General features: G+C 44.0%; 1 protein-coding gene across 8 annotated transcripts in view; it reads right to left on the reverse strand.

Moving 5' to 3' along the window:
- UBR4 (ubiquitin protein ligase E3 component n-recognin 4) overlaps positions 1-12,324 on the reverse strand; it is a 100,334-nt gene that overhangs the window by 25,848 nt on the left and 62,162 nt on the right. For all 8 annotated transcript variants that reach the window (XM_059716536.1, XM_059716535.1, XM_059716531.1 and 5 more), the window contains 13 exons: positions 12,032-12,271; positions 10,899-11,067; positions 10,053-10,197; positions 9,094-9,179; positions 8,456-8,543; positions 8,120-8,313; positions 5,886-6,125; positions 4,899-5,037; positions 3,748-3,873; positions 3,077-3,205; positions 2,052-2,395; positions 715-805; positions 226-310 (listed from right to left, as the gene is read on the reverse strand). In XM_059716536.1, the coding sequence (XP_059572519.1) occupies positions 226-310; positions 715-805; positions 2,052-2,395; positions 3,077-3,205; positions 3,748-3,873; positions 4,899-5,037; positions 5,886-6,125; positions 8,120-8,313; positions 8,456-8,543; positions 9,094-9,179; positions 10,053-10,197; positions 10,899-11,067; positions 12,032-12,271 (2,076 nt within the window). The remainder of the gene's footprint in view (positions 1-225; positions 311-714; positions 806-2,051; positions 2,396-3,076; positions 3,206-3,747; positions 3,874-4,898; positions 5,038-5,885; positions 6,126-8,119; positions 8,314-8,455; positions 8,544-9,093; positions 9,180-10,052; positions 10,198-10,898; positions 11,068-12,031; positions 12,272-12,324) is intronic.

A 12,324-nucleotide genomic window follows, 5' to 3' on the forward strand; every position in this document is an offset into this window, starting at 1 on the left:
TAATCCTTCCCATAAGGGAGATGATTCTACTTCCTTCACTCCTTCCTCGCACAGCCTGTCTGCTATGCTGAGATACTGCCCTGATGAGACTTGCTGATAGCCCCTTTGCCTTGCACGCCAGCTATCTGTGCTGGGATGGTTGATCTTGGTCACCGCTCTCTCCTATCCACGCAGACCTTAACAGAGCAATTTTGTTTGAACTCCTAAATGAGTATCTGCACTTACCACAACGCAATCGCAGCTCCCAGCAGCTGTCTTCCTTCGAGATGGAATCGGTCAGCAGCAGCATTTCATACTGGAGGCTGCTAGCCTGCACCAGAAGAACAAGCTAAGTTTTAGCAAGTTTCAGTGACGGGACAGTGTCATTCGTGCCACTTCATATTTAGCAATACAATCATCTCAGCTCAACGTCTCTATCTGGGGTGAGTGGCAACCTGCTTGAGGGGGGCACAGGAATGAATAATCAGGAATGCTACAAGACAGAATGGATATGTCTCAGCAAAACCGTTTGAGGAAACTCATTTACCATCATATATATCATGCTATGTTTGACTCCAAGTTTCTACCATAATTCTTATCAGGGGACACAAGACACTCGTGACTGCGGGCCGGCTGGGGACATTACTTTACATGAAGCAGATGCTGGAACCCCACAAGGCAGCTTGGGAGGGATAAGGAGGAAAAGAGAAATACTAAAACATCAGGGTTTCTTACCAGATCTGGGTTTGCCCAATGTCCTTTCAGAGCAGCAGACACCTTCCCAATGATTAGGTCATTCATTTGTTGTGTGGCCTCGGGATTGTCTCTAATTCCAGAACCAAAGGAAGTACTATTAGTCACTGCTTATAGCGATTTCACTAGTATGCCAAATATCTCATTTTGGTTTGGTTCATCTGAAATCTACAGCAATTTGGTGGAACTAGCATTTTCCTGACATAAAAGAGCCCTTTATAAACTCCCTCTTGCGTGGTAACCTCTTAAAGCCTTGGCACTTGATCAGTACAGAGAAGAAATAACATCTCACATATAGGGTGTGCCTTCCACATAAAGGATCTCAATGTGCCTTGGGGACCCATCCTTCAACATCCCGGAGGAGCGATAGCGATATTCTACCGATAAGGGAACTGAGGCAGACACATTTTAGAATCCGTTTTTTAAAAGGTTTGCCAAAGCCAGGAACCTCCCAGATCTGCTTCTGAAGTGCTGAGCAAGCAGAACTTCAAAAGGAAGTGTGGAAGCACAGAGTAACTGAAAGCACCACAAACTCGCTCTATGAAGTGCTTGAAAATGTGAGGTCGATGTAAATGTCAGGAATTGAACTTGGAAGGTCTGCTTCCCACTCCCTGCTGATTTTACTAGAAACAGTCCTGTAACATGAGGAAGTATCTTAACACTAACACCACCACTAGCATACAGCTTTCTGCAGCACAGCAATACAAAATACAGACATGTCTCTTTGAAACAGTGGCTGTAGAGAATATTTTCATCTGAACAACTCCTTTACGTATAGTGCTAATATACGTACAAAGGGAGTAAACTAACATGATCACCGCAGTCGGAGAACTCACGTCTTGGGCTAGAAGTGGGTTATCTACTACAACAAGCATTATCATCAGTCCTGTGGCAACTTCAAATTACATTCCATGGATCTAGCTAGATGGCACCTGTACTCAATTCTCAACTTACTTCAGAGAGAAAGTAAAGTAGACACACAACACGTGCAGTGCATGCTGCAGAGGCAATGCTGCTCTTTGATGTACAGTTATTTCTGAGAATGGAGTAACTTTTTCTGGAATAAATATACTTCTGTGTATGGTGTTGGATGTTTGCTACCACTATCAGCTGTATACTGAGTGCAAACCAACTCTACCCTGCCTAGTGACCAGTAGGTAACACTACGGGTTACTTTGTGCACAAGGCTTGCAGAGCTACTATGGACTAAAGTACTCCAGAATAACAGCATCATGTGTCCGCTATCTGTTAGTACCTCAATGCAATTAGAAACAATTGGTCTGAAACACCCACAGGCAATTTTCAGAGCCAGGACCAACCTGGTTAGAAGGCACATGAGCTGACGGACTTCCTCCCTCATGGTGGCAGCTCCACGACGTAAATTGTAGTCAAATAGCTCCCGGATAAGGCCCTGGGACACAAGAATGTGCCGAATGGCAGAGTTGGTTGCCAGAGCACGGAGCAAGGTGATGCAGTGCTCAGTGACGGCCGAAGCACAGCCGTAGCATTTTGTTGAAGATGTATGACCACAGCCCAAGACGGACAGCGCTCGATACTGGCTGGCAGTAAACGTGGGCTGAACAGTGGTTCGGGATGACTTGGTTGCTGCCTCTCTCTGCTGGAGATCGTATTCCAAGAGCTCTTTTCTAGAAGCAAAAACTTTCTGCAGATATACAAAAAGAGAAGAAATGAAAGCCATGGACAATTTAACCATTTTGAACTTGGGGGAAGTTTGATGTAAATACACTAAACTTTTGTGGGTTGTATTTCAATGGACTTGAATGCAAAATGGTGAAAGGAAAAGGGAGAATGACTACATGATCTCTGAACTTAATCAAGGTCTCAAGACTCTCCATTGTGACTATATATTTTAGATGCAGCCTTTTTTAACTCAAAGGTGTCGAAAGACCTTTGTAGAGTTATTAATGAATTTCCCACCCACCCTCACAAAGTAGTTAGTTATTCACCCCCATTGAACAAATGGGAAAAGCGGGTAAGTGAAGCGATCTTCCCAAAGCTGAAACGTATCAGTAGCTGAGCTGGGAAGACCACTAAATAATCTTGGCCTGACTCCCCGTTCCCTCTAACCAGCAGAGAACAACATGCAATGGTTACTGGAAAAGGGATAATTACCAGTATCCAAGAACTAGCAGTAGTAACCAAAGGTTCAGAAAAGATCGCTTGAATGAGTTATCTAAAAACCTAGCTGTTATATCTCCTCTAACGAGAGCTTATTACTATTATTTTTTAGAATGGCCACAGCTTGCTTTGCACTTCTGATAATTACCATTTGAAACAATTTAGGCCAGTTTGCCCGGCTGCCCGATGAAGAGAATACACATACCTGGATGATCTTGGAGAGCTCCTCAAAAGAGTTTTTGCAGTCACCACAGTACTCCTGAGCTAGCTGAAGGATGTATCTATTCACACTAGCTGAGGTAGAGCTGATCCCTCCACTGCTACCAGACTCATCCTGAGACAGGAAAAAACCAGCAAAAATTTGATCTGCAAGAAGTCACACCAGGGAGCTCTGCAAACAGAAAGCTCTTTGCTACTGGAAGTCTGTGTGAAACGAGTCTTTCTGCCAGCTTTTAGCTTACTAATTCTCTAACAAAACAAAAGGAAGATTCTCCAAAACAGATAAGTTAACAGCATAATTACATTATGGAAAGCAGTGGAGACTCTTCTGCACCTGTAGATTATATAATACAATACTGGCCAGCTTACAGATCTGCAGCTGGCTTGAAAAGCTGCCTTGGATATAAGGCTAGAACCTGAAACAGTACTGACAGTTTCCGTTCCAGAAGAGGATAAAGGATACTGGTCCCTGAAGAGCAATCCTTACAGCTTCACATAACACAATGGTGACACTAGCAGAAAATCATTCACTTCACTCCCCCCCACCACAACCCCCCAAAAAATGCTACCAATTTTCGATTTGTGACAGTATGACCAATCTCGTCCAACTCTGGTCCTGGCTGAAGTCCATATTGTGATTTGTCTATCCCTTGTTACCTGTGGCTTTTCAGGTGCTGCTTCATTCACTTTACACAGCAGGTTTTCCAGCTGTGGTCGGTGTCCCATTAGCTGATGATACACTCTGTCAGCCTTGTCCAGAAGAGTGTTAATATTCGTTACTGCCTGAAAACAAAAAGGAGAAAACTAATGTCTCTTGTGTTCATACAAGCTTTAAACTCAGCCTCTGAACAGCGTGACACACTTCAGCAGATTCAGCTGCTGATCCAGCCTTTACTTTTCTGCCTTCTGCTCAGTGGGACTGAGAGCTGCAAGCCTTTGGGTACAGCGGTTCCTGGAAGTCACCATGGCCACACATCAGATAAAGCACGTAACATGTACCTTAAATTAACCTGATCTGTAGACGTGGACAGCAAAAAGGGAGTCCATTATTGTTTGTATTTCCCCCCCATGCTGCCCCATTGCGCTTCTCTGGAGATCAACATAACCATCTGTAAAATGATCTCAAAAATTCTTCTTCACACTTTCCCCTTGCCCTGCAATGTCCAAAACCTTTCATAAATTAGGCTGTTGCTGTACAGAGATCACTGCCTATTCAAGCTGCCCAGTAGCCTCTTGCTACATCTCCCCAAAGCTCCATCTCCCCATATTTGCTGTCTCCTCTTATATCTAGACTACCAGCCCTCTGGAGTATGGGCAGTCTTGTCCTGGGGTTGTACAGTCTAATGCAGCGAGACTGGTCTGTGATAGAGGCATTATGTTAGTACAAATAATAAACACAACCAAACCCCACTCTCACCACAGAGTTGAAGAGGTATTGCACTGTACAAGCTGCTTACCAAGAAAATAAGAGTGCTGCTCTTGGAAAGAGTTCTAATGGGACATCTTGTCTAAACCAGTAAGTAAATGACTGCACTTGATTTCTGCTAAAGGGATGAGGAATGGAAAGAGGGCCTGGCACAAAGGTCAGTGCCAAAGCAAATATACTACAGGTCAGTTAATGCGACTCCCTGCCTTAACCAAGGAGAATAAGGTGGCAGATGAGACACTTTCCCTCCCCTCCCAGGGACCAAGCACATTGCCACCACAAAGCTTCCAGCTGGAAGATGACCTCCTATGTGCCTTTATTATAGACAAGGTTAAAAGAGACTGCATTTACTGGTAAATTCTGCTACTTGTTCTAGTCTCACCTTCTTCCGATCCTCTTCATTCTCTATTGGATCCACGGCGCAGCAAGGCTTGGCATACAGCATGAAGTCAAAGCGAGCGTATTTACAGAACCCACAGGCGTTGCACAGGAAAGGATCTTTCTCATCATAATTAATGGATCTGAAAGACAGAGCAAAGATGGTTGTGGATGATAGTAGGTAAGACTATAATTCACGTGTGCACACACAAATCACATGTACAAATGAGAGAAAGACAGTGATATACGTAACCTGCCAAACTGCTTTTGAGAAGCCTCACAAAAATCTACCCGTAAGCACGTTGCTTCCTGGAATAACACACCTGGGGTTACTTCTGGAAGAAGGACCATAACTAGCTCATAAAGAATACCAGGTGATGTGCACCCACTCGGAGAGGTGCTTTGTAGCTTGCGTACTTCCCGATGGAACAAATTCAAGGATGACGCCACTATTAGATGGTGGGCCAGGTCATCCATTTTCATTTTTCAGGAGCTGCTTGGAGTAGGTAAAAAAAAACAACTCTCCCCTCTATTTTCAGGCAGCCTGGGTAATTCTTATCTGTAGTCTAGTGTAGTGAAACTATGATGTTATATTGCTGTCATATTTCTATACTGGAGGTGGAGGCATTTCAGTATGCATGCTAACATGGTCACAGTAAAAGATCTGTAAAGCATCATAGACTGTTCAGGATTTGGAAGGAGTCTGGGACTGGGTGGGCAGGAAGACTGGGAAAACAAGGTGATGGGGGGGGCGCAGGGGTTGTACTGGAGAGACATGAGAATGAAAAGGATGAGGGAATTGTGTGTACAGCACCAACTTAGAAAGGTAGACATTGAGGGTGTGGGTCCAAGGCTTTATTTGTTAAAAGAGAAAAAACTAAAAAAATACCAATTAGCTGCTCATTTGGCAAGCGCTGTCCACCTTGCGCACTGAATGAGGCAGAGGTTTTCTGGGAGAAAATAAAGCGTGATCATACAGATTTAGACCCACCTGCACTTATGACACTGGTACACGTTCTCGCCACAGTTCCCACACACGCCAGGGTTGGCTGGGACAGACGCACTGCAGCGAGGGCACTGAAGGGTTTCTGTGGAGGCCTGGTAATTCTCATAGAAATCTGCAAATTCAATCATCAGGTTTGAAGCCACGATGGGCAGGGGCAAATCAATCTTCACTTCCGTCTGCCCTGGGGTGAGCTGGACTTTTTTGGCTTTGTGCCAACGAGCAGGTCTGGGAAAGAGAGAAACACTCATTTACCAAAAAGTCACCTCCTGCCCCCACACAAGCCAAACGCAACCGTCTCAGCTCAAAATCTACTTTGCACGGGATGAATGGAGAGCAGTTCTAGGATTCATTTCCTTAGCTTCTGTATTGACATGATATGTAGCCAGAAATACATTTTAAGCTGTTATCCTCTTCATAGAGAGACTGTTTAGGATTAAAGAGCTGTTGATGCCTCATGGAAAAACTTTAATTCTACAGATATTTTCTAGGGATTTTCACCTCTATTTTTTATTAGCAAAGGCATCTGCATGAAAACAGGATATTTATTTCTAAAGATCTCATCTGCTTCTACCGTTTATTCCCATCCTGAAGTCAGAATCCTCTCTTTGTGACATCATAATCCGCTTCGCCGCAGCCACTCGTGATGTCACAGAGGATTAGAACTTCAAATAAGCAATAAACAGCAGGAATAGATTAATTCCTAAGCCAAAATGATTTGATTCTGGTGAGAACATCTCAAGAAGAAAGAAGGGAGGTATATAGTGGCTCTCAATTGAATAAAACACTGAAAAAGAGCATTTTGAGTGGTTAAAACAGTTATTTGCAAGTTAAATGATCCAATTTCTATTTTTGGCTTTACTACTGACTTGTGCAGATCTGGACAAGATGCTTGGCTTCTCAGTCCCACCCCTTGTAAAACAAGTACCTCCTCCTCCCTTGCGGTCTGGCTCTGTTTAACTAAGTGATGCTGGTGGGGGGGTGGGGGGCAGGGTTTTCCTGTGGAAAACCTAAATAACAAGCTTCCATTATGTGGCAGAGGTTGGTCATACTGGTCTCCAAAAAAAAAAGTCCAGTAAATCATCTGCTGGGTCAGCAAGACATTTATTTGCTAATGCGATTTTTAGAGGTATAATTCAGACTGGCAATTTGGACTGAAAACAGGTCCTGGTAGAGGCTCAATGTGTTACTAAGGTAGAAGAAGATGGCGATATTCTCTACTTCGAGAGTGTTATTCTCCAAGGGATGGTGAAGCAAGAAACAATGCAGCCAAGATGATACCCTGTTCATCCCCCTCATCCAAAAACAAGGTAGGCAATTAAAGTTAAAGCTGAATGTATTGTTCCACAGCTCCAATGCCTTAAACCTGCTCATGGACAGACGATTACGGGGCTGGCAACTTAGTGACAAGATCCAAATCCAAGACAAGCAGATGGCAAAGTTACATAACACAACAATAGATGTAGGATAATAGACTGCTTTGTGGAAGTTGTTTGGAGACTTAGACAAGGATCAAGACCTTAATCAGAGACACCAGTGTGTTTTGCATTCCTCAGATGGATCAGTAAATTACTATCAATACAGAGGAGCTAAGAGACGATTCTCTGTAGGCCAACTCAAGTACATGTTCTTGCTGCCACCTCAGCTGTGGGATGTATAAGGCACCTGAAATGCAAGGCTAACTACATTCTTAAAACTGTTATTTTATATGCTGTAAAGGCAGGAATGAACAAATTGCTGGATCATCTACAGACCACTCTGCATTAATGAGACAATTCTTAACTTAAAAATCCAAAGGAAAACTCAGGGGAATTTAGTTTGAAGCAGACAACCTCATTTTTAAGAGTGAGGTCACACGACTCACCCGCTTGGTTTATAACCAAATCCTCAATAGGAAACTATTGCACAACATCACCTCCATTTTTATTTCCAGTCCACATTATACTGTCCCAGGTATAGCTCTCCCCGTGCCACGTGACTTGCCCCTCTGGGATCAAATGACGAAGGAATTTTACAGCTGAAAGTCTGTACTGATTCCCCCAAAAGGGACCAGTGAGTTCTACCAAGTAGAAGTCTGTGCCTCTCTTCAGGAGTTGGAAGGTAAAATCAACTCCTGTACTCCAGGAAAGAGTTGTATCCTATATAACAAACCACCTCCCCAGTAAACTGGTATTCTACCAAAGAAAGAGCCTAACCCTATTCCAAAGCTGAGTAGTACATACTTGTTTTTCAATTCCACTATGGCCTGCACTGTCCTGTTATTGTAATAGAGGTTGATTGTCCGGACCATTTTGGTGCGTTTTAGATCTCCTATCTTCACCGTCACTTTGCTGATGGTGTGGCTGCCAATTAGCTTCACGACCTGCTGGGTGGTGGTGTAGCGGGTGTCTACCTTGATGGAGGAAAGCTTGATGTACTGGAAGAAGACAAATTATATTAAAATCTTCAGTCAATAACAACCGCACATCCGCTAATGTAAAAACAGGAGAAGTTAAACTGGTATAGTAGCTGGGATTACTCTACTTCAAAGAGACAAATCAGAAGAGCTGATCACTTACGCAAAATGGCACTTCTGGGTTATTGCAGACTAGGCAAGGATCACTCTCCAGGTAATAGCCATCGAACTCCACCAGGCCAGACAGTGTGCTAGAGTGAGAAGACATGGTAGGGAAGGAGAGGGGGCTGTCACTGGCTCTATTTTAACACATCTTACAGACAATCAAAGCAGATTTTATCAACCATAAAAAGAAATAAATAGATTGCAAATAGAAAAGTAACTGGGTAACTTGGAAGTACAATTAAAGGTTCCATCGATACGTGCATGACCACGTGAGAAAGTGTCTGCAATGGGAACGAGTTCAGTGAAGTTACAAACTTACGACTGATACCTGCTTTTCCTGCTTAGGTAAGCAAACATACTCACCTCGCTGCGCTCCCAACTGTCCGACAGCAGTTTACCTTCTAGGCATACCCAACATTACAACCAATTACTGCTACCACTATGTAACAGTACTCTCCATCAAGTGATCAAAGGAAGGGGCTGACTATTTTCTTAATGCCAACTGCAGCAAGCACGTGATTTTGGCAGGGACCTTGTTGCCTGTGTTAACAAAGGAACTGTGTGTTCCCTGGAGACTGCAGCTGGTCTACTGAGAAATTCCCTTGGTGTACTGAAAGAAAGGGAGGAGGGACTCACTTGTAAATGTTGGAGTTAGGATGGTTGGTAAGGATGTGGTTCTGGGTTCGGAGAATCTCAACGGCCTTCTGGGAGTATTCCTTCAGCTGAAACAGTTTAAAAAAAAAAAGCCACTCAGGCAAGTAATAACCTAATCCTCTTTTCTGCACTTACAATTTTTTGATTGCAACAGCACAACAAGACACACAGACTTCAACCCTGTGACCTTCCAGATACCCAGAAGATGCAAGCTCCATACATGCAAGAAGCTGAGTGGTTAAAAATCACAGATCAGGATTTTCACTGAACCTAAAATTAGACCTTGACTGCAGGAACAATCTGCAAACCCTGACTAACAAATGAGGTTACTGCCAAGTGTTGGTGGTATCATCTCTTGTACATGTGCAATTATCAGAGCATCTAAATATGCTGCTTTCACAATAAAAGATGCATGTTTTCTGAGGCATATATTATTAGACCAGCCCAAATAGTTGGAAAAATTCTTCTTTGCAAGCTTTTGTGTACAGACACCTTTCATCAGGCTGAGGAAGCATCAGCAATTGGAGAGCAGACCAACTGCAGATGCTTCCTCAGCCTGATGAAGGGTATTTGTACCCAAAAGCTTACAAAGAAGATTTTTTCCAACTATTTGAGTTGGTCTAATAAAAAATATCAGATTTACCCAAAGAACCCGGTCTGCCTGTGTCCTTAGACCTACACGGCTAACAACCTATACCTCAGAAAACATACTACATTCCCCCCTCGTTTTACTTCAAGGTAGTGGTCATACAGGATTAAAGAAGAAAAAAAACACCTTGAACAGATCATTTCTGATTGAAAAATGATCTGAAGGGAAATTTTAACCAGTTCAACCATAAGCGGATTGATACCCTTATCCCACAAGAAGGGAAGACTACTTAGCAGTGCATGGGACAGAGGATGGGACTTTACCTCAGCTCTTCCAGAGCAAAACCACCTACCTTCTTCTCAGTCTGTTGCGTCTTCAGAGAAAAATAGCCCAGCAGATCCACAAATTGGGCAGCCTTCCGCCCATATGCGGGAAGTTCTGGCCATATTGACCACATGAGATCTAAGAGCAGTTCTTGCTGAGACTTGTTAGAGTTCCTGATGGACAGATTACAAATTAATTTAGTGTATGGATCTCCAATCCTAAATTGTTTTTCATGCATAGAGTTCTTATAGGGTCAGTCTAGTCCCTGATGAGCTTTAATACAGAAAGATACTGACTGCAGCTTAACAACCTCTCTTCTCTCTAATTAAATCCATCTAGTAGGTGCTTAACAGTCATGCAACAACTACATTGTCCAAGAAGTTGAAGAAGTTCATCCTGCTTAGTTCTGGCCTATCCTAAAGTGACCACATGTAACACTCGAAATGCTCATTTGCACTCGCCTGGAGAAAAGAAAGTTAACCTCTCATGAATTCCAGTTCACAGGCTCAGCAAACTGGAAACGCAGGCTTCCCTTTGGACTAATATGGGGACTGACCAGCAGTGATTAAGCAACAAGAACAGGTCACTTCAAAATGTTAGAAGCTTGGTCCTTGAGACAATGGTATCAGCCGAAAGACCTGAACACACCCCAAGCACAGAGAGGCTTTCATACGTGGCACTTTCAGATTAACAAGGACTTTGTCTTCGGGGCATCTTTTTCTGTGGATTCTTGTGTCAGAACAGTGCTCTTTGCCTGGTACTTGTGGCTTGCTGGCACTCAGCACTGTAATGGGTTTCTGCGTCTTTACACACCCTACAACCCATCTGCCACAAAGGACCCAACTCTGAGAAGAGGTTTAGGTTCAGCACTCACCTGTAGATGTGGAGTGCCAGGCAGTGGGCCTGCCACCGCACAGAGGAAGAGTTGGACTCCAGCAAGAAGCAGCGCAGGAACTGAATAAGCGTTTCCTTATCGGCAAATTTGTTCAGCTGGTTCACCAGAGCCGTGCACAGCTGATCTTCTTGGCTGCCAGAACTCTCACCTGGAAAATAGCATGAGAGAGAAGTCAGAAGAGGGCAAAAAACCAGGTGGAATGAATGCAGTGCAAATGTGCCACAGTGCCTGCTTAGGGGGCATGGCAGGAGAGACTGCAGCAACCATGGACAGCAATTCTATGTATTGCAAGCGTCCGCAAGAAAGCAAACAGGTTTCTGATCTGGGATCCACGCTGAATGACAGCCTAAAATTAAACCAAGCCAGCCAATCTCTGAAAGGCTTGCTGGGGAGGGGTTCCTAGAAACGCATCAGGCTCTCTGGTAGTGAACATCAGCTCTTCCTCTTGCTGGAACAGATCACCTAAAGGCTTTCCTTACCACATGGGAGCCTGCAGTGTGGGAAGCTCCTTAGGTGCTAATTTGATGTGGAGCTCTACAGTGCATTGTGGAGATTGAGGACCAAGACTTCAGGGCTGACAGGAAGCTTTAAACATGCTATCTCCAACGTACAAGCCAAGTGTTGAGGCAGACACCAACTCATATAATAAACCTTGGAAGGATGGAGCGGTAGCACGGTTAAGTGCAGACATTTAAGAGGAGAGGAAGTGACCAGGTTTTGGGGATACATCCCCCAACAGCTGATTCAACATCCACTAATGCTGGGTAAGGAACCTGCAGGGACAGCCTGTATCAGAATGAAAGGCCCAGGCAAGTTGGAGAGCCTTATTCAGGGCTTGTGATGTCCTATGCATTTCAGATTAATTCTAGCACGGCTTTTAAGGAAACAGGTGCTGCTTTTGACTCTCTCTAATCAACAATGAACCAACAACATAACTATCTGTGAAGTGTTTCTTGGGTCACTGGCCTAGAGCCACTGGTGTTCAAGGTGAATGGCGTTAATTGCCATAAGCAGCACACTGATTAGATGGAACAAAAAATCCATCTGGGGAGGAATACATTCTACTTCTCGGACAGGCAGAATCCCAGACAGGCTAACAGCATGCAGCGTACCCTCTCGCTCTTTCTCCTTTTCTTCCTTTTTGCTCTTTTTGGTGGAGGATTTACTCTGTGTTGCTGGCTGCCCAGAGCCAGAGGCTGCTGGAGCAGAGGTGGAAGAGGTGCTAGATCCAGAGGATGAGGCTACAGACAGCACTTTGCTGCCACAAAGAGCACAAGACAGGAGCTGCAGAAGAACTGGTGACACTCCTTCATCTACCAGGAAACTGACTTGAAGGAGAAAATAGAGTACGGCTGTGGAGGAAGGAGAAGTTAAGTATAAATAAGGAGAACCATAAAAAAATTAC

The sequence above is a fragment of the Alligator mississippiensis genome, chromosome 13, assembly GCF_030867095.1.
Source record: "Alligator mississippiensis isolate rAllMis1 chromosome 13, rAllMis1, whole genome shotgun sequence".
NCBI lineage: Eukaryota > Metazoa > Chordata > Crocodylia > Alligatoridae > Alligator > Alligator mississippiensis.